General features: G+C 41.8%; 4 protein-coding genes and 2 long non-coding RNA genes across 12 annotated transcripts; 2 read left to right on the top strand and 4 right to left on the bottom strand.

The window, feature by feature from the left end:
* Window positions 1-221: 221 nt before the first annotated feature.
* LOC116654751 lies at window positions 222-3,901 on the bottom strand. The gene is made up of 3 exons (XR_004309960.2): window positions 3,814-3,901; window positions 781-910; window positions 222-701 (listed from the first exon to the last, which is right to left on the bottom strand). It is a non-coding gene; the product is annotated as an uncharacterized LOC116654751 (long non-coding RNA).
* On the top strand, window positions 554-3,387 carry LOC6494977 (UDP-glycosyltransferase UGT5). Of its 3 annotated transcripts, none has more exons than XM_001959264.4 (4): window positions 554-688; window positions 1,594-1,852; window positions 1,908-2,573; window positions 2,632-3,387. In XM_001959264.4, the coding sequence occupies exons 2-4, from the start codon at window positions 1,621-1,623 to the stop codon at window positions 3,294-3,296; spliced, it is 1,563 nt and encodes a 520-aa protein (XP_001959300.2). In that variant the 5' UTR covers window positions 554-688; window positions 1,594-1,620; the 3' UTR covers window positions 3,297-3,387. The 3 variants fall into 3 exon arrangements, with proteins under 3 accessions (XP_001959300.2, XP_044571307.1, XP_014763093.1); XM_044715372.1 differs by having other exon boundaries at window positions 558-692; XM_014907607.3 differs by lacking the exon at window positions 554-688 and adding an exon at window positions 1,233-1,313.
* Window positions 3,897-6,063, top strand: LOC6494976 (UDP-glucosyltransferase 2). 2 transcript variants are annotated; one of them, XM_001959263.4, is made up of 4 exons: window positions 3,897-4,037; window positions 4,236-4,494; window positions 4,566-5,231; window positions 5,299-6,063. In XM_001959263.4, the coding sequence occupies exons 1-4, from the start codon at window positions 4,035-4,037 to the stop codon at window positions 5,970-5,972; spliced, it is 1,602 nt and encodes a 533-aa protein (XP_001959299.2). In that variant the 5' UTR covers window positions 3,897-4,034; the 3' UTR covers window positions 5,973-6,063. The 2 variants fall into 2 exon arrangements, with proteins under 2 accessions (XP_001959299.2, XP_014763090.1); XM_014907604.3 differs by lacking the exon at window positions 3,897-4,037 and adding an exon at window positions 4,044-4,177.
* Window positions 5,969-20,579, bottom strand: LOC6495650 (ras guanine nucleotide exchange factor glfB). The gene is made up of 3 exons (XM_001959262.4): window positions 20,439-20,579; window positions 6,464-7,690; window positions 5,969-6,388 (listed from the first exon to the last, which is right to left on the bottom strand). The coding sequence occupies exons 1-3, from the start codon at window positions 20,443-20,445 to the stop codon at window positions 6,321-6,323; spliced, it is 1,302 nt and encodes a 433-aa protein (XP_001959298.2). The 5' UTR covers window positions 20,446-20,579; the 3' UTR covers window positions 5,969-6,320.
* On the bottom strand, window positions 9,194-20,578 carry LOC6495649 (glycogenin-1). 4 transcript variants are annotated; one of them, XM_032451086.2, is made up of 7 exons: window positions 20,439-20,578; window positions 14,150-14,460; window positions 13,798-14,087; window positions 13,543-13,723; window positions 13,253-13,297; window positions 11,727-12,326; window positions 9,194-10,681 (listed from the first exon to the last, which is right to left on the bottom strand). In XM_032451086.2, exons 1-7 carry the CDS (start codon window positions 20,443-20,445, stop codon window positions 10,475-10,477), a joined length of 1,641 nt encoding a protein of 546 aa, XP_032306977.1. In that variant the 5' UTR covers window positions 20,446-20,578; the 3' UTR covers window positions 9,194-10,474. The 4 variants fall into 4 exon arrangements, with proteins under 4 accessions (XP_032306977.1, XP_032306979.1, XP_032306978.1 ...); XM_032451088.2 differs by lacking the exon at window positions 11,727-12,326; XM_032451087.2 differs by lacking the exon at window positions 13,253-13,297.
* Window positions 15,850-20,432, bottom strand: LOC123257221. The gene is made up of 2 exons (XR_006507228.1): window positions 17,531-20,432; window positions 15,850-17,463 (listed from the first exon to the last, which is right to left on the bottom strand). It is a non-coding gene; the product is annotated as an uncharacterized LOC123257221 (long non-coding RNA).
* Window positions 20,580-21,019: the final 440 nt, after the last annotated feature.

Raw genomic sequence — 21,019 nt, 5'->3', positions numbered from 1 at the left:
TCTGAAAGTAGCTTAAAGTTTATCAAGAATTCAACAAAATAAACTTTTTCTTATCTGCTTGGAGCTTGTAGTCGTCTCCGAGCCGCCGAAAGGGTCGGTTGCTCTATCAGGAACTATTCCCATTGAAAACAACAGCCGGTATCAAAATGGTTTGTTAACAAACAAATACTATTTCATTAAATTGTGAAATTACTTATTTTAATTGTAAAAATTTCAGGAAGTTTCTTTTAATCTATCAATTGTTTTTATTATTTATTTAAAATTTTTAATCTGGACTCCCAGATGCCGATGCACCAACAGGTGGAAAAATGCAAGCTTGCAATGACAAGTGAGCATTATCTCTTAGCAAACTGATGTAACCTAAACTTAAAACATGTTGATACACCTTTGGCTTATACAATCTTATCATTAAATTTCAAAATATTACAGAAGATTAGGAGTTCCCTGCAAATACTTATATTGAGCCTCGTGTTCCTCCAACACCTGGCCTCAGGTCATGCGTATCGGGTTCTGGCAGCCTTCTTCTTTCCGGCCAAAAGCCACTTCATGATGGCCAACTCCATTGTTAGGAAGTTGGTGAAGCGAGGTCATGAGGTCACCTTCATTACACCATTTTCCCTGGCTGATGAAAACTTGGGCCCCAACTACAAGGAAATCGTGATTGACCAATACCAGTCCTGGGCCATAAGTAAGTAAGTCCCCTTTAAGATACAAATAAATATTCATTATTAATTACTGAAAAATTGGATGCCGCAGGTCGATATCTTGGCACACCCCAACCTCAAAGTGTTCATTTCCCACGGTGGAATTTTTAGCCTCCATGAGGCGGTTTCGAAATATTTTTTAAATTTTTGTTGAAATTTTCTGGGCGTATGAATGCAGTGAAGGACTAAATGGCCCCCAGAGATGGCTGTAATTAAATAAATTAATAGTTAGGAACTTTGTGGCGATGTTAAAGCGCACCAGTTACAAAATATTTTGAAATACTTAAATGAGTCATATGTTTATCGAAATTTTTTAAATAACAATACTTTCTCAATATAAATATATATATGAATCTCTTATCAGCTTTTATTGTTAAGCATCTGATACATTAACACTAATATAGAAGCTTCTTTAAACTGATAAATACTCATATATACAACATAGAGACCTACCCTATGCACTTAATCTATTAAATTCATTATCTTTATTATTTTTCTAAGTACTTCTGAGGTATAAAAACCAAACCATATAACCGGCAATTCATAGTCGTCTGGAAGACTTCCAACTAGTCAGTCGCTGATAGAATTTCGAGAAAAAAAATCAAAATGGTTTGTTTACTTATTATTTTAAACAAATTTTCTTTATGGAGGTTATAAGAAATGGCAGTGGATTCTTAAAATGTCACTGTAAACTTTGCGACCTGATCATTATAGTTAATTAATAGATTTTTTGATTGTTGAGCTTAATGGTATTAAGAGTCTATGAAGCACGAGGTCCGGAAATGATCCCGACAAAGGATTATTAATGTGGAAATTGATTGTATTTCTTGAATGGATGAAATTACCTGTTAAATGCAATTTTTTTTTAAAACCTATATACTTTTTACAGAGGATAACGAATGTCCTGCAGATACTCATGTTGAGCATTGTCGCTCTCCTAAAACCAGAAATGGGTGACGGAGCTCGCATCCTGGCGGCCTTTGTCTTTCCCGCCTCGAGTCACTTCATGATGACCAATGCCATTATCCGGGAATTGGTGAAAAGAGGCCACGAAGTGACCTTTATCACGCCCTTCTCCCTCTCCAAAGAGAACTTGGGACCAAACTATAAGGAGATCTTAATAGCCCAGGCTAACATTTGGGATCCGAGTAAGTAACATCCAATTCAACTAAAAATACACCATAGTCAAAAATAATTATTTAGTGAAAGAAATGGCCAACGTGAACTCAGTCCTTGAAATGTCTGATGTGAATCAATTGACTTTCCTCCGGATGGTTAATGTGTTGGGACCTCTGAGCACAGACTTTGCCTTTGAACAGCCCGAAATCCAGGCTTTGGTTAATGCCCAGGACAAAGTCGGAAAGTACGACCTTTTGTTGGTGGAACAGTTCTACAATGAGGGGATCCTTATTTTGAGCCACTTATATAAAATTCCAGTTGTTACCGTCATGACCTATGGAGGTACCAACTATCTAAGTCAACTGTTTGGCATTGTCACTCCTTGGTCGTATGTTCCTCACCTCTATATGCCTTTTTCTGATCGCATGCCCCTATGGGAGCGAACTGTCAATGTGTTTATAAGTGGAACAGAGGACCTTCTAAGAAGGTATTCCTATTATCCAGAACAAGACGCAATTCTGAAGAAACATTTCGCCAATAAGCTGGATAGAGTTCCGACAATAAGGGAACTGGAAAGTAACATCTCTGCAGTTCTTTTGAATGGATATATGCCATTGACATCGCCCAGACCACTGGCCTACAACATGATTCCCGTGGGAGGACTCCACATTCAAAAACCCAAGACTCTGCCTGAGAATCTACAGAAGTTCCTCGATGGCACCACTCACGGAGCTATTTACTTCAGTTTGGGTAAGTGCTCACGATATGAAAGAAATAGAAGAATGTCTAAAATCCTTATTCCTCCCAGGCTCTCAAGTCCGCAGTTCCGAATTGCCACCCGAAAAGCTGAAGATATTCCTGGAAGTCTTTGGAACCCTCAAGCAGCGGGTTTTGTGGAAGTTTGAGGACGAGTCTCTGCCCAATCTTCCTGCCAATGTGATGGTTCAGAAGTGGATGCCACAGGCAGACATCCTGGCGCATCCCAACGTCAAGGTTTTCATTGCTCATGGCGGAAATTTTGGCTTCCAGGAGGCTGTACACTACGGGGTGCCAGTTCTAGGAATGCCCGTCTATGCCGATCAGTATTCAAACCTCAATCAGGGCAAAAAGGCAGGAATTGCGCTGCTGATGGATTACAGGAAGTTCACCGCAGATGAGCTTCGTGAGAACCTTCTGGAGTTGCTAGAAAATCCAAAGTTTTGGAACAACATGAAGAAAGCATCCAAAATATTCCGGGACAGGCCTCTGAGTGCCATGGACACGGCCATGTACTGGATCGACTATGTGATTGAGCATCGAGGAGCTCCCCATTTAGTTTCCGTTGGAGTGGAGCTTCCCTGGTACCAGTTCTACCTCCTGGATGTCATCGGACTGGGTGTGGCCATAGTTTTTCTTCCGATTCTCTGTATACTTCTCATTTGTCGAAAATGTTCAAGGAAAAACACTCAAAATAAGAAGGTCAAGAAGAATTAGCCCTTTAACCTAATTGCAATTTAACAAATATTTATTTTGATTTTAATCAATAAATAGTAAAAATGCACTAGGCACTTTACTTAATACCTGCCACAATTTTGTATTTTTAGTACTACTATGAGTACTATGAATATTAACAAGAAAGTAAAGAAACCTTTCAGTGGAGCCGAAGTGGAAATACACTTTCACTTAAATGGAGATGTAATATCGGATATAGTTGGACGAGCCTTATGGAAAATAGGGTAGAAGATGCCTCCTTCACTGCGTTGCATCCTTTTGACAAAAATTATATTTTTGTAACCCTCTGCAAGGGTTTAAAAATAGAACCTATTAGCTAATCAGCTGGGATTCTCGTTTATATTGGGTGTTTGTGGTGAACTTTGCTTGGTGAGAGTCATGGGGTTAGATGTTTGTGAATAGGCCGTAGGCAGTAGGAAACCCAGTGTCCATTCTAGACTTAGATTATATTACATTCAAGCATGAAAACAAAAATTAGTTTCGTCCACTTGCACCTTACTTGAATAAAAACAGAATCATCTAGAATTCCACTCTCCAACAGATTACGATAGTTCCACACCTTTATACATTTTTCTGCAGCATCATGGGCAATACTTTTTATATGAAATCGAAGCTTAAAAACTTTCCCAATCAGCTGGCACTTCTTAGTCGTCTGGAAGACTTAAGACCTAGCGGTTGTTGATAAAGCTCTGTGGATAGAGATAAAGACCGATAGACAATATGGTTTGTGGATGATTATAACATTAATTAGTTCTTAAATCGAACCTTGAAGATCGTAGAATTACCAGAAAACTCTTTAAAAAGCTTTAGGAAGCGATGTTGTTTCTTATACTTCTCTCTTATCAAACAATTAAAACTTAATGGTGAAATAAAAAAAGGTGGAGGAAGTCGATGTAATCTAATAACTTCTTCTAATTGCAGAAGTTTAAAAATGTACTGCAGAAACTCCTCTTGAGCTTGGTGGCTCTCCACCAGCTGGATTTGGGAGAAGGCGCTCGCATCCTGGCAGCCTTTATCTTTCCCGCCACAAGCCGCTTCGTGATCATAAATGCCATCATCCGGGAGTTGGTGAAGCGAGGTCATGAGGTTACCTTTATTACTCCTCATTCCTTGGCCAAGGAAAACTTGGGTCCTAATTATAAGGAAATTGTGATTGGCTGGTATCCGTCCTGGAACAGGAGTAAGTAAGCTTTTGAAAGATTTTAATCTGAAGCTTAGATACTAAGTCTATACTACATTTTTTCTCGTTAGTGAAGGAATTGACCAACACCAATACTGTCATAGAGATGGCCGAAGTGAACAAGTTAACCTTCTCTCGAATGGTGCACGTGATTGGGCCAGAGAGCACTGATTTTGCCTTTCAAACCCCCGAACTCCAGGCCTTATTTAATGCTAAGGATAAAGAGGGAAAATATGATCTCCTGCTGGTGGAACAATTTGTCAACGAGGGGGCCCTCATCCTGGGGCACCTTTATCAGATTCCAGCCATTACCATTTCAACTTTTGGCTACGCAAACTATTTCAGCCAAATAGTTGGCATTATCTATCCGTGGTCTTATGTTCCTTATCTGTATATGCCCTATTCCGACCGCATGTCCTTGTGGGAGCGAATTGGAAACGTATTCATGAGTAGCGCAGATGACCTCTTGAGAAGATACTCCTATTACCCTGAGCAGGACGCCGTCCTCCAGAAGCACTTTTCCAAAAAACTGGATAGAGTGCCGACTATAAAGGAACTGGAAGCCAATGTCTCTGCTATTTTCATAAATAGTTACATGCCCTTGGCATCGCCAAGACCCCTCTCCTACAACATGATTCCAGTGGGAGGACTTCACATCAAAGAGCCAAAGGCTCTGCCAGAGAATCTCCAGAAGTTCCTCGACGGAGCCACTCACGGAGCCATTTACTTCAGTTTAGGTAAGAGCTAAGGATAACAAGCACAAGGATGGCACTTACTCCATACTTACCTCCATATACTTTTTAGGCTCTCAAGTGCGTAATGCGGACCTGCCTCCCGAAAAGCTCCAAATCCTTCTCGATGTCTTCGGCAGCCTCAAGCAGAGGGTTTTGTGGAAGTTCGAGGATGAAAATCTGCCCCCCAACCTACCTGCCAATGTGAAGATCCAGGCGTGGATGCCGCAGACCGATATTCTGGCACATCCCAACGTCAAGGTGTACATTGCCCACGGAGGACTCTTTGGACTGCAAGAGGGGGTGCACTATGGAGTTCCCATTCTGGGCATTCCCATCTTCGGCGATCAGTATTCGAACCTCAAGAGGGGGGAGAAGTCAGGCTTTGCTTTGGTCTTGGACTACAAGACGTTCACCGCAGACGAGCTTCGTAGTTCGTTGCGGGAGCTGTTGGAGAACCCCAAGTACCGAGACAACATGAAGAAGGCCTCTAAAATAATCCGGGACAGACCTCTGGGAGCCATGGACACGGCCATGTACTGGATCGACTATGTGATCGAGCATCGAGGAGCTCCCCATTTAGTTTCCGTTGGTGTGGAGCTGCCCTGGTATCAGTTCTACCTTCTGGATGTGATCGGACTAGTTCTAGCTGTAGTCCTTCTTCCGGTTCTGGCTTTCTGTGTTCTTCTCCGAAAATTATTTAAGAAGACGTCTCCCAGCCCCAAGAGGAAAGTCAATAAGAATTAGAACCAAAACGTGATCTTTAATTTGTTAAACAATGTGGATACATTTAAGTTAGAGAGTTTCCTTTTCGCAATAAATTTTGGATATTTTGTAATACATTCTAGGGCACTAGATAGCTGGCAAAGTAATTGAGAACAAAGCTAACGAGTAGCGTGCAAAGACCGCTCGCAACTAACTGAACTGGATGCTGAAATACGTCACGATAATTAGCTTGGGATCTTCGCAGAGCCGTTTGAATTGGCTAAGAAGTCTATTCTAAAGCTTTTCAGTGTAGGTGTTTGTGTAGTGTTGTGTGTGTGCCTTACATGGGTGTGTGTCGAGTGTTTGAGTGTGTTTGTGAGCGGGCGTTTCTTACTGGCTTATGACCATGGACTTCTTTACCTTCTTCTCTTTCTTCTCATGGGTAATGGTCACTTCCTCTGAAATAAAGTAAAAGAAAAATAAATAAATTTATTAATTAGTTCATAATTAAAATATCTCTAAGAGACAGTTACCTTCGAACTTGGTGGGCAGCTGCTTGATCGTCTCGATGGTCTTGAAGTTCTTCTCGCCGGGCTCGATGATCTCCTCCTCGTACTCCTCGATGATCTCCTCTTCGTCGTCCTCCTCGGGGTTGCTGCATGGCACCGGATCGTAGACAGTCTTCTTGGCCTTTTTCACAATACCCTCGGCGGTAACGGTGGTGTAGAGGTATTCGGTGCCACCCTCGATCTTGATGGTCTCAACAGTGGTGACATCTCCGGGATTCTCGGAAGGCACGATCTTCTTGGTGCCCGACTCGGACTTCAACTTCTTGGAGGTGGTAACGTTCTTGTGCTTCTCGGCATCCTTGAGGGTCTTCTTGTACTGCTTGATCTCCTCCTCGGTGAGCTCCACCTCCTCCTCTTCGTAAACGGTCTTCGAAGTGGTGATGGTCTTGCCGGACTCCAGTTCCGTCGAGTAGGTGTACTCCACTCCGCCGGGAACTCGCTTAGTGGCCACAGTGGTGGTGTCGTTCTGCACAAAGTCAGCTGGCGGTGGTGGGGCAGAGGACTTGGTCTTCTTCTTCTTCTTGCCACTGTCGGTGGCAGAGGTGGTGGTGACGGCCTTGATGTTCTGCTCCTGGAGGGAGTTCTTGCGGACGGTGCGGTTGTTCTCCGTAATCTCCACATTCTGGCTGACCGACACACGACGCTCGGTGGTAGTGGTAGTGGTGGACTTCTGGTCCTCGTAGTTCTGCACCACATTCTTCTGCTGCTTCTGGACGAGGCGGCGCGACGATTCCGTGGAATCGGTGGAGTCCACCGACGACTTCCTGGTCACGGTCTTCATGTTCTTGTTCAGCTTGGCGGCCGTGGCGTCATCCACATCGGCGGGCACCGAGTCGAAGAAGGTCTTGGTGCGAGTGGCACGGGATCCGTCCTCGTTGACCGTGGTGTACACCTCCTCGTAGCCACCTTCGATGGCGCGGGTCAGCATGGTGGTGCGCTCATCGATGCGAATCTCCTTGCCCATCCGCTTCTGGATGAGCTTCTTGTTCTCCTGCTCCTTCTTCATGTCCTCCTCGCTGACGGGCTTGGGGTCCCAGAAGGTGCGGGTCTGGGTCTTGATGGTACCATTCGGCTGGGGAATGGTGGAGATGACCTCATAGCCGCCCTCGATCACCTTGTAGGTGGTGGTGATGCCCGTTTTCTTGTCGAACTCCACCTTACCGTCCTCAATGTCGGCGGAAGTAATAAGCTCTATTGTGTGAAGTTTATGGAGTGTTTAGAGTAAATGTTTTATAATTTATGGGTTTGAGAAGCTGCTGGCCAACCCAAGCTCTTCTTCAGAGAGTATATATCATGTGGCGTGTGTGTATTTGCATCGGGGGTTATCCAAAGCACTTGCGGTTTATGTCTAGTAGTTGCATTTCTTAGGCTACCCTAATTCTACGATATTGCATCGGTTTCCTCCGTAAGGCAGACTGGCGATTAGTGTTAATCAAGCGACTCTTAGATGATTTTAATAAGTTTCATAAGCACACTAAGCTTTAATTTATTGATTTCTAACTATAAATTGATTTGCTTTTAATCAAATCAAAAAGTTCGAAACAATTATTTCATATTTCTACATCAAAAACATTTTCTAATTTCTCCTAATCTTATGACTTCATTTTAATTTCGATGTCTTAGAAGACTTTAATGGAAGATTAATGAATAAAATAATATCTTTTAATCAATTTGTTTAAAAAAAGAAAGCATGTTTGAAATGTTTCAATGAGTTACTTTGATTATTTTGATTATAAATACCGGATTAATCCGGTAAACCTTTTTAATTGATCATTTTTAGCTAAACCCCTAGTCACCTCATCTAAGAGCCGCTTAGTAAGCAAATATTTTATACAGCATAGCTCGTTGTTTCTTTGTTTTCACTTTCACTTTGTACTTTCTGCGTGGGGGGATCTGGGATTCGACGAATCAATCTCCGGATTAGACATGTACGGGTTGGGGCTCCGGGTCTGGTTTTGGTTCCAGCCGCCGGTAGCGCGCCTTAGAGCGACACGCCAGGTGTGGCAGGCAGCTGTAGTGCATCAGCAGGTTCAGTAATTGCTATTTGAGCTTGCGGCCGGCTCTCTGTTTGCCGTTCTTGGAGACGTTTGAGCTTCCGCTTCCGTTTCGGTTTCCAGCTGGCAATGTGATGTGCTGCGGTTGCTGCGGTTGGGGTTCTGGTTTCGGTTTCGGTTTCGTTTCCGGCTGCGACTCCTGACTCCGTCTCTGTGGATTCTGTTTTGAATGGGAAGAGGTGGCATCAGCAGCAGATGAAGCGTTAGCCGGTAATTTGTTAGGGCGTGGCTGGTCAAGCTGAGCCGGCTGAGCTTGCTGAGCTGTCTGAGCTAGCACCTTCTTCTGGAGCTCTTTATTAGTGGAAGCTTTTATCTCGGCATGCTGTGGCAAGGATTTCTTCAGCTCCTCCTCGACCTCGGTTAGCAATTGTTTTTGGCTAAGTGTGTTAGCTGTGTCACTATCATTATCATTATCTGGAAATGCGGTTTGGTAAGGTAACGAGAGACGAGAGGGGTTTTATTTTAAATTCGAATCGGCCAAATAGTCAGGGGTAGTACAGGGTGATATATACGTAGATGCGATGGATGAAATGGTGCTGGCTACAAAAAAACTTCCCAATTGGCTTAAAAGTACACAACTGAAAGAGCAATAAACGCAAGTGGAAGACTTAAGAACTTAAGACTAAAATAAAAATGCACATTTAAAAACAGTGTTTCGTAAATTGAAAATTTGTTTGTGTTGTTTTTTTTTTGTGGGGACTCTTTGTTTTTGTTCTTGTTTGCTGTTTCTCGAATAAATATTAAGACAATATTTCAAAAGTAAAGTAATAACATACATTTTAGATACGAGTAAGAGTATAGAGGAGAGTTATTCGGCAAAACACTTGAAACAAACAACGTATTACGCTCAAAGTTCGAATTCGATCCGAAGAGTGGGCGTACAAAGATGGATGGGCGGGGCACATGCCACCGCCACCACACACTGTAACACACACACAGACGCACACACATTGTGCCACAAAATGTTGGCAACAGTTTAGTTTTGATTTTTTACTTTATTCTCTTCTTTTTTGAAATAGTTGCTTTTTAGAGTTATTTTATACACTCATTGTTGGTTTTTATTCATATGTACACAAAGTGGGGGGTCAAGGGTTAAAGGGAATAGAGGGCATAAGGGCAGGGGGCGTGGCTTATGCTACAATGAATTTCTGATGCAGATGAGCCAAAAAGTCATCACCACAAATCGGCAAATACACCAAGTGCCAAAAGTACAAAATTTTCAATTAAAATACAATGAAGTGTAAAAGTTTGTGGCCGGGGCCAAGTGTTTTTGTGAGTGTGTGTGTCTGATGGTGGAGGTATAATAGGGTAGGGGAGAGGACTGTAAGGTGGGGTTGCCCCAATTGAGGCAAGTGTGCCAAGTGTGTCGCAGCACACACCCACACACACACACACTCACTCGTACTGGCGCACTAGCTTACATCTCACGTATGTCGAGAGCAGCAGGAGCAGCAGCGACAGCAAAAGTTTAATTTGAAAACTTAATTAAAATTTCTGTGCGTTTGGTTGCTTTTTTGTTTCTTTAATTTTTTTTTTGCTCAGTTCTTTTGGCATAACAAGATTGCTACCATGTATGCGAATATTTATGTGTGTGCTGCTGCGAAATAAAAATTGCATTTATGACACTCGGAAGAATTCGTTTCGGGCCATATTTTCTGCCAAAAACCTTAAATTTCAATTAGGCGGGGGCGGGAGCCTTGACATTGTATGTGCCTCCCAAGGGTTAAACATGGCTGTGTGTGTGTGTTTTTTGGGGAGAGGATTGTAGGACTGAAGGGAAGTCTGTGTCTGTGTGTGTGGGTGTACAACAAAAAAAATGGCAACAAAACGACAAATAACGAACGATTTGCATTTGTTTGTTTTGGTTTGCTTGTTTTTAGTATTTTTTTGTTTGTTTTTGATATGTGTTTTGTTTTTGTTTCTAAGAGCTACCAGTTTGATCGGCATCGGGCTTCTTTTCCAGCGTCTGTGTGATCTTCTTCCAGATGTTGTCGAAGGAATCGGCGCCGGAGTAGTCGATCTGTCCGGATTCCCAGCACTGGCGGCGCATTAGGTTCTCGTAGGCCTCCTGCTCAGTGGTGCGCTGCTGGCCAATCTTCAGCTGTGACAGAGCTCCTGCCAAGCCCGCCTGAAAGTATGCAATCAAAAATTAATCTCCCTTGACTTTCATTTAAGTTTCTAGAGTGGGGATTTGGGGGCATTGTAGGGGGTGTGCTGGGTAGGATTATCATGCAATTACATTCTAAAAACATATATCTAAGACTACCACATACTGACTACTAAACAGTTGGAAACATTTATACATCTTAGTTACGGTGCACAGTGCGTATGATTAATATGACAACGGAGTGCTGTTTGAGGCATAAATCAAGTATACGACGCGTTGGCTGCTGCTGCTTACGGTGGTGCAACTGACTGCTCCCGTCGACATTCTGGCAGATTACTATGCGGCGGTGAAGGATAATACAGAGAGGTGGAGCGTAAACATGCAACACAAGGATGAAGGTGGTTTCTGCTGCTCTTTGAATCTCAATATCCCAGCAATGAATATGACGATGATGAGGATGACGATGTGACAGAGGGCGATGGACACTGGACACTGGACAGTGGCAAGTAAACGAGTTTTCCATGTTCCATATACATATATGTATGCTTGACCAGGTGGCAGGCCAACTAACAATAAATCAACAAATGCTTTTATGCTTCTATCCAGGCCACAAACAAAACGGTGCCATGACCCTTAAGCGGAGGACCAGCTACCATGAACAATGAACGATGACCAAAAGGACGAAGGACAATGAACGAACGAAGGATATTTCGTATGCAAAAACAGTGACTAGACGGAAACCAGAGGATTACATTATCACTATCAACTAGCACTTGCACTTCAACTTGCACTAGGACACCACTAGCCGATGTGAGTTGGGTGGGAGGTTGGTTGGCACTTGGTTGGATTTTCTACACAGAACAAAATTCAAGGCTTCTTCTTTAAGGTACAAGTTTTTTTCATCATGTGTCAGTTATTCTTTATAGATAATCTTTAAGAATGAAAGACTAATGGAAGAGATTGTACCACTCTTTAATGGAAAGATAGATAGATAGATAGATAGATAGTATGCCTTTAAGAATTTTTTTCTGTGTATCTCGGCCGGAGCTAGATTGATGGCCTTTACCTCAGGCGCCGTTTTGGCTGCGACTTCTTGCTCTTGTTGGTGGTTTGTCGCATTTTCTACTGTCTGACTATGCACGGAATGATGTGGCGTGGGCGTGGACGAGGGCGTAGGCGTAGGCGTGGGCATGGGCGTGGCAGAGGCAGAGGCATTGGGCATGGCAAAGTCAGAGGCTGAGGTGGCATGTTCAGGTGGTGGGTGGTTCAGCTCATTGCTATTCACATCTACGGATGCTGAGTCTTCTTTGGCATTGGCAGTGGAGGATTGAGTTTGAGGAGGAATCGGTGGTGGTGGTGACTGAGATGGTGGGTGGCATGCATCGTCATTGTGCCACTCAGTGGCACTTTCATAGGCATTCGCATTTGCATTCCCATTGTCCTGGCTGGGATTGTGGTGATGCTCGTCGGCCTGCCGCTGCTCCTTCTCCAGATTCTCATAGTAATCTGCCCAAGGATCGCGGAACTGGCGCTCGTGCAACAGGTGGTGGTGCAGCCGCTGCTGCTGGTAGTACTCATGCTGCTGCCGCTGCTCGTAGTCCTGATCTAGCCATTGCTCGTCCGAAGCATAGTCGCTTTGCGAGTGCGTTAGGTTCAAGCAGAGGCACTGACACGGTGTTAGATATATTTTTTTATTTACACAGGCAGTCCGGAGATTATTTATGGCAAAATACGATATACAGAATGCGCAAACATGGGAGAGCCGGAGTAGGAAAATAAAAAGTAAATGAAAGTAAAGTTGATCAAATTAAAAGTTGATTGCTATTCAAAAAAAAAAAAAAACCGAACAGGACAGAAACAGAAAGGATATAGCATGTGTGTGTGTGTGTGTGTGTAGTTGTGGGTGGGTGTCTGTGTGGGTTATGGGATATATATCCAATGATTCAAGAGACATTTCTTCCATCAACCCCCGTCCCAGCCCACCGTTTCGATTTGAATCATTTCCATCTATCTATGGCGTAAAGCGAAACATTTCCTTGGCACTTGGCCAAATCGATGCAAATTAGAGAAAAACAGAAAGAAAGTGAACACTAAGACAAACACACACATGGGACACACACCACACACACAGAGTGAGAGTTGGACAAATATTACAGAAAAATACAAAAGAAATAAATTAAATAGAACAGATAGCCCCAATTGAGAAACGGTCCATATGTCTGTCGGTGGGGCCAAAACCAAAACCAAAAAAAAAAAAAAAAAGAGGTTACTGTGGGGCGTGGCGGCTAATTGGGGGAAAAATCAACAAAAAATGGCAAAGAACAGAGAAGATACGAGTATTTAAATTAGAAAAACAGAAGAGAGGCACCGAAATGAAACGATAACGAGGTCAGCTATTGGCAAAAAATAGCAAAAATTTCGGATTTGGATCGGTGGGGATTTGTTTGCTTGGGTTATTTACTTGGCGCACAGAAAGATGGATAAATAAATAAATAAATATTTGAGTTATAATTAAGATATTTACACTGCGGGTGCTCAAGGTCTCTACGGATTTACGGATTGGTGGATGCTAGGCGAGATCTATCTGCTTACCTCTGAAGCGATCTCTGGTTCACTTGCAACAGTTCCTGGCGTTTGCTTGCGTTTTTTTTTTCAATATTTCGGGTTTCGGGTTAAGAAACGAAGAAGCAGGGGGTATATCAGGGGGGTAGCGCGAGCAAAACAAGTACATGGGGTTAAACAATAAAATTCTTAGATTAGCTTTAGTATTTAGTTCAAGATAACGAGCGATACGAGTTCTGTCTTTCAGTTTCAGGTGGAGGCTTGTAAACGGCTGCAAATAGTTCGCTAGATAGGAAATAATCCATCAATATATGACTTACCATATCGGTGGACAGGGACTGGATCACATTATCACAGAAGATGTTCCACCACAGCTGGATCAGATCCTGGGCATGGGCATAGTCCGACGATACGCTGGCGGTCTTTGTCTCCGAGTTGAACTGAATCAGCCATGGCTTCAGTTTGCCGGCGAAATGCAAAATCTTAATCTTATCTCTGAACCTGTAATGCAATATTATCTTCGCATTAGGGCCCTGCCTTCGAAACTCGTTATCTGGGAGGTGATAGGAACTTACTGTTTGAAGGCGGGCAGATAGCAGTAGGAGGCATAGGCCGTCACATTGTAAACAAATGGCAAGTGCTTCTTGATGTCCGCCGTCGCCCAATCGGCAAAGAACTGATTCAGCAGGCCCTGGTCGCCGCCATCGAAGCTGCCGTTCTTCACGGCGAACTCTGTGATCTGGCCGAAGGTCTCAGCGCTGGGCTTGAACACAAACACGCCGGAGTTGAAGCAATCCGGCCAGCTTACATCCGGAGCAGCCGACAGTTCCTCTCGCTCGAACAGTTCATCGCAATTTTGCAAAACCTACGAATAGAATCGACACCAATAGCACTCCAAATCCATGGCTTTTGAGTCATATATCTTACCAGGGTATCGGCGTCCAGGAAGACGCACTTCTCGAACTGAGTCAGGCGCCAGCAGTGGAGCTTTGTGAAGGTCACACCCAGTTCGGGGCGGGCGAGGAGCGCCAGATTGGCGGCGTCCTGTGAGTCCAGCACATTGACCTCTTGTACAACATTGTACACGTCCTTTAGTCTGTCGCGCATCGCCTCCGAAACGGTGGGCGTGACCAGAACGGCCAGCTGGTGGGCGGTGTTGGCCCTTTTCAGTGAATGGGCCAACACCAAGGCACCCAGTGAGTACGTGTCATTTGTCGTCAGCGTCACCCAAGCGAACTCTATTCAGGAAGAGATGCAAATAACACTTTTAGATATCACAAAATATATAGATACAAGATAGAGATACAGATACAAGTTGCAGTTACAGTTACATTGCACGTTTCACTGCAGCAGCTGGCAAAGAATTTCGCTTCGTAGTTATTAGTTTCGGTTTTTCAGCAAAAAAAAATCAAAAGAAATAAAAGAACAGCATCGTAGTTATACACTAGTCGGCATATATATTTTGACATAGCGATGCTTCATTTTCTTTTTCAATTATTTCTTTATTTAAAGGAAAACAATTATTGATTTAATTTCAAATAGATATTAGTAATGTTTTATTACCAAAATAACAGTTTTAGGTTTTTTATAAATGTATTTTGTATTTATTTTTTAATTTAAACTAAAATAAACTAAATTCGATAGGTGGCATAAGTATTTTGACATAGCTTTGTTTCACAATTAAATATAACAGAGTGCAACAGTGATTCTGAACCTTTATAGTGAAATAGTAGGAATTGTTTAACTGTTCGAGTATTACACAAAACCGTGTATAAAAAATTGTTTAACACCCTAAAAATCTTGATTTATTTTAACAAAACCAGTTTTCGGGACTTTTTTGCGCTTAAAAATTCCTAAACTCGTTTTTTTAAACCGATTTCAAAATTGCCGATGTTTTTCAATAGTTAAAGGTTGTAACTTTTGAAAAAAAAATATATCTTCGATTTTTTTAGGCAAAAAGGACAAAATTTTTACACCTGAAACTGACATTTTCGCCTTTTGATCGTGTTTTTCGGATTTTGACGCCAGTTTTTCGGTACAACTTACAAAATTTCTGTCATGAATGCCACATATCAATGTTGTCTCATTAATACTGAATAAAAAGAGACAAATTTCATTAAAAAACTATGAAAATTGTTGAAGTTATAACGGTTATTCCAAAAAAAGTCAATTCAACATTGCGAGCGCACCGGAGAAACAGTAGGAATATGCTCTTATTCTTATAGTGCTCGCAATGTTGAATTGACTTTTTTTGGAATAACCGTTATAACTTCAACAATTTTCATAGTTTTTTAATGAAATTTGTCTCTTTTTATTCAGTATTAATGAGACAACATTGATATGTGGCATTCATGACAGAAATTTTGTAAGTTGTACCGAAAAACTGGCGTCAAAATCCGAAAAACACGATCAAAAGGCGAAAATGTCAGTTTCAGGTGTAAAAATTTTGTCCTTTTTGCCTAAAAAAATCGAAGATATATTTTTTTTTCAAAAGTTACAACCTTTAACTATTGAAAAACATCGGCAATTTTGAAATCGGTTTAAAAAAACGAGTTTAGGAATTTTTAAGCGCAAAAAAGTCCCGAAAACTGGTTTTGTTAAAATAAATCAAGATTTTTAGGGTGTTAAACAATTTTTTATACACGGTTTTGTGTAATACTCGAACAGTTAAACAATTCCTACTATTTCACTATAAAGGTTCAGAATCACTGTTGCACTCTGTTATATTTAATTGTGAAACAAAGCTATGTCAAAATACTTATGCCACCTATCGAATTTAGTTTATTTTAGTTTAAATTAAAAAATAAATACAAAATACATTTATAAAAAACCTAAAACTGTTATTTTGGTAATAAAACATTACTAATATCTATTTGAAATTAAATCAATAATTGTTTTCCTTTAAATAAAGAAATAATTGAAAAAGAAAATGAAGCATCGCTATGTCAAAATATATATGCCGACTAGTGTAGATTATAAATAAACAAGTATCTGTCGGGTTTCCCGCATGAAATTCAATAGATACATACATATGTACAGTACTGGTAGGTAGGTGGTGTGTGCGTCAGCGAGGGGCAAGTGGGGCGGGGCACGCCACATGCGGCACGCGGCACCCACATGCATCCAAATTTCATTTGCTTTGTTAGAGAGAGCGAAAAAGCAAAAAAAACGAGGAAAATTTGCAAAAAAGAGAAACGGCAACAGCAGGGGAAAAAAATGAAAATTGAAAATCATAAAGAATTGGCAGGCGAGTCGAGTCGAAACGAGCAATTAGAATTCTGCGTAGTTGGCATTTATTTTAGCGAAAGCTATAGATAATTATTCATGGCGCTGGCTTCTATCCTATATGCTATATGTTTATGGGGCGATTATGAGATTTTCGGGGGCATCAGATGCCTCCCTCGCACGGTGGTGGGGAATTAGTTTAGACTAGATTAGATTGAAAACAGTTGCACTCTCTATTCTCGAACTATTCTTTATTTTTTTTTGTTTTAAACTATTATTTGAAATATGTTCCCCTAATCTTAGTAATCCATGCATTCTTGTTGTAGTTGGTATGGAAAATTAAAAAATCATTAGAGTTAAGATAGAGATAAACATAAAGATTTGTTTTTATTTCCAATTTTGATTATTGACAAGTGAATTTTGAACATAATGATTATTGGGGTATTAATGCTACGATATCAGAGGGTAATAATTTGTAGATATATACAAGGTTGTGTGTGGGTGTGTCTGTATATATTCTTTTTACATTTCGTTGAACTTTAGTCGGGTTAAGGTTCAGATTAGAGTTCTCTATACATGGTTGGTTTGGTTTTTGGTTGAGTTTGGTTTTTGGTTTTAGAGAAGCGAACTGAAAGGTATTTTTTAAAGCAAAGGATACAACAAGTAGGTGGATAACAACAACTACCTTCTGGCTGCTATGGACACGCACTCAGATACAGATACAGATACTGATACGCATACTGATGGATACTGGTGCTGCACAGCGGGCTAAGGCTGAGCTTTGGCTGATCTTGCTTGGGATTGAGTTCGGATTGAATTCAGATTGCATTTGTATCCTCCACCTCTATGTACACCTCTAATGCTTGTGTGTGCTAGTGTGTGTGTGGTGTGTGTTTGTGTTTGTTTTGCGGATGAAAGATATGCGGACTTCAGTTCACAGATGCTTTCTTTTCTATTGTGGTGGGTGGGTGTGTGTGTGGGTGGGTGGTTGGAACATGTGAAATGAATCGTTGTGCCTAAAATAAAAATGAAATCATTTACTTTCGGCGATACTAGAATGAATTTTAATAACTTCTGACTTACCGGATGTGTGCAAAAAATGACAATAAAATAAATACAATTTTCACAAACTAAAAACAATAAAACTTATGGCGTGGAAAACGATCAAAAGGAATCTCACACAATAGACGTCATAAATTTTTTGTGGCGATTGAAATAAAATAAAATAAACAACACTCGGTCCAAAAATAACCTCTCAACAACTGTTGAAATTGTCAAAACGACAATCGTTCGCGACATTTTCCTTAAAATATGCTTAGCACTAGAGAATCTTAACAATAAATAAATTAGCAAGATATGTGACAGCTAATTTGGTGGGGAAAATCCCATGAGCTTGTTTGCAGTGTACAAAGAGATAGAATCAAGCGATGGGAAAGCTTTGCTGGTCTCTCTTAAATCCTGGCTTCTCTTTGCGAGCGGCGCTTGCGCCCTGGCTTAGGTCCACTCTCCTGCACGTATGCCCCGAGCACAATAAAGCTGATAAAGCGCCCCGCCAAAGCAATGCCGTGAAAAAGGTCGTGGCTTGGAGCTTTTTGCGGGTCTGGGTCAAGTGACTTCAATGAGCAACCATTGGAGCGTGGTGGACCCGGATCAGATTAACCCGCCAGACAATCCATGAATGGGCTCGGCAATCAGATGAGTGAGGAGGGATGTCGGGTGGGGACCTTGAGAGGGTGTGGGCATCCGGTAACCCGTTTGTCAGGGTCCCCATTAAAGTGTCGCCAACAGTCTGCAGCCGGCAAATTACCCGCAAAGTATGAACAGTCCACTACCGCTAATTTAAATCTCAATTTTCGAAATATTTCTATTTCTAGATCGTGAGGCATTCTGTTCTTATATCTATTGTTTAAAAAGAAGAGTTCTCTAGTCAACGGCGTAGTGATGAGACATTGGACACTCTAATCCAGGGGATTTAATAGCCCTTTCAGTCAAAGTTTTGATGAATTTTTGAATTTTATGGTGGGCTATAAATTGTTTCATATAAAAGATATTTGGAATAAGTTTAAAATAGCTATAGCTTCAAGATTTCTTTCAATTTTTAACATAGATGGTAAAAATCATAGATAAAGGTCTACATCTCATAGATATATACTAGAAAACTGCTTAAAATCTAGAAAAATCATTATCTTGAAATGTATCTTTTTTTTGACAATCTGACCTATCGAAGTTCGACTGTAGGGGAATGCATTATGTGGCAGGAAAGGAGAGAAGAAAAAAAAATGGGGAACCAAGGCGCGACACCAACGCACAAATTGGCGAGTGCAAGGCGCAGAACAAGTTCTGCGGGAAATCTTTAGCCGGCAGCAGGCCGCATGATGTGTATACGAGTATCTTATAGATACTGTTCTGTATCCGAAAGAGCAGGCCACTAAAAATAGCAGGCCCCGCAAATGTGAAGTGAAATAAAATGAGACTGTCTGCTGGTGCTGGTAGGCGATGCATTGGATCCCCATGGTACAGGCACCGACAGCAATTTTAGAAATTGAATCACATGGAGGGATGGGATGTCAGGGGTGCTGCTGCTGCTGCTGCTGGAGATCCCTGCGGGCTAAGAACTCAAGGCAAAAGGCAATCACACACAGCTGCCGTGGTCGATGATTAATGCGGGCATAAATCCGTGCAGATTTAATGGCTTTTCTGGGCAGACATTGTATCTCCCACACAGTCAGAGACAAATTTGAAATCATTTCGGGCCTGAAATTGTTGGAAATCATGTTTAAAATGCAGTTTATTAAACCACAAATCATAGCTATAATTGAGATAATGGAATTTCATAAAAAGAATATAAAAAATTCAATTTTAAAATTACATTTTTCCCAAAATAAACATTTCTTTCTCTGCCCAATTTTTTTTTGAAAGTGGGCGACACAAAGAATGTTCTCGGGCGTGGAAAACTTTTCGAAAAATTGTATTTTCGAAAACAGAAACTTGTTAATGCCTGTCGCCAGCCATAATTCCAACCCATACGTATACACAGGGCGTTATAAATAGATCAGAATCTATAAATTATATAGAATGGTGCGTATAGTATACAATTATGGGCGGACTTGTGCTGGTAGTATAGAGTGTGCATCAAACATGATCGTTGGACGTCAGAACGCGTGTGAAAATGCCAAGGCGAAATGCATTCCATCCCATTAATGCTAATCTCAATGGGCCAAAGATGCGGAAATAGCACTCCGGCTGATAACGCTGATAAGGCGCCTAATGGCGCTACGTAGGGCCAGGTACAAAGCGCAAAGCGCGAAATCACAACAAAATGGAGCACACTCCCCCCAAGTTTCCCCTCCCTTTTGCATTTGACAAAACATAACGGTCTCTCTCTCTTACTCTCTTAGTTGCGCTCTCTTAAAGCTCACATAACGTGTGTTATCAGCAGTTTTGTGCACATACTTTTCATAAACAAACAAAAATATGCCAATGCGTTTTTTTTTTTCATACAAATAGAGCAACATTTTAGTGCTTGGCATTGGTCGGGGCGGGGGGGGAGGACAAGGGATGGACGGGAGGACGGGAGAGCGGAACGGGCAGGCTATGAATGCTATTGAAGGTCAGTAAAGGTCGTAGTGGCCACACACCGCCGCTCTATGCTCGATTTCGATTTTTTTTTTTTTTTGTCGTATTTTAAATAAGAACTTTGCGCTTATCACTCGGTTATTGAAAATAACTCCCAAAGCGAATGTTATGTGAGGTGAGGATGCGATTTGTGGATCTGAAAATTTCGATTATTAGCTGGAATAACGCCAAAGGAGCTTTAACTTAGGGCAGGCTTTCTCCTTTTGGGCCTTTTATGAGCCATGCATACACACACACACGCCATCTCTTTCTCTTTTCTTTTATTCTTTTTTATTTAATTTTTTTTTCTGCTTTTTTTTTTTTTGCTGCAGTGGCGCTTGCAGTTTGCTTTCATTTCTTTTTTATCCCAACTTACTGCTCATTTTGTTAGGTTTTTAGAGTGTTTTTTTTAGTTAAAGGTATAAGCACACGCGGGTGGGTTTCCGGTGGGTGGTACGTGGGGGTGGGCGTGCCCGTTGAGCTTTCACAAAAACTGAAATACGACGAGAGCGAGAGGCGATGCGATGCGCCTTCCACGAGCAATGACGAGAATCTGAAGCCTCAATTCGAATGCCGTGGGCATAAATGCTACAATGCCGTGCCGTGCCAAATGCCACTTCTGAGACGTCGGCAGAGCCCACAAATGCCGGTGGGAGATCTGAGATGTGGCATACGGGTGTATGTGCTATGTGCTATGTATGTTTGTATGTGTGTATCGGTGAGGAGGAAGGCGCCAAAGGAAAAGTATTTTGCATTCCGCTTGCTTGGATTTCATTTCTGCCTCTTCTTGCCGGCTATTGCTGGACCGGCTATAAGCGGAAGAACGAACGATGAAAGAGAGGTGGAGAGAGAGAGCGCATAGGTGCGAATGTAGGTGCCAAAGCAAACTGAGATTGGGGCAGGTGAGAGGAGAAATTCAAAAGAGCACTTAAGAGAAAGACAGGGTTGCCGATTGTG

This window comes from Drosophila ananassae, chromosome 3L (genome assembly GCF_017639315.1).
Source record: "Drosophila ananassae strain 14024-0371.13 chromosome 3L, ASM1763931v2, whole genome shotgun sequence".
NCBI lineage: Eukaryota > Metazoa > Arthropoda > Insecta > Diptera > Drosophilidae > Drosophila > Drosophila ananassae.
This window is presented reverse-complemented; position numbering and strand designations above follow the sequence as displayed.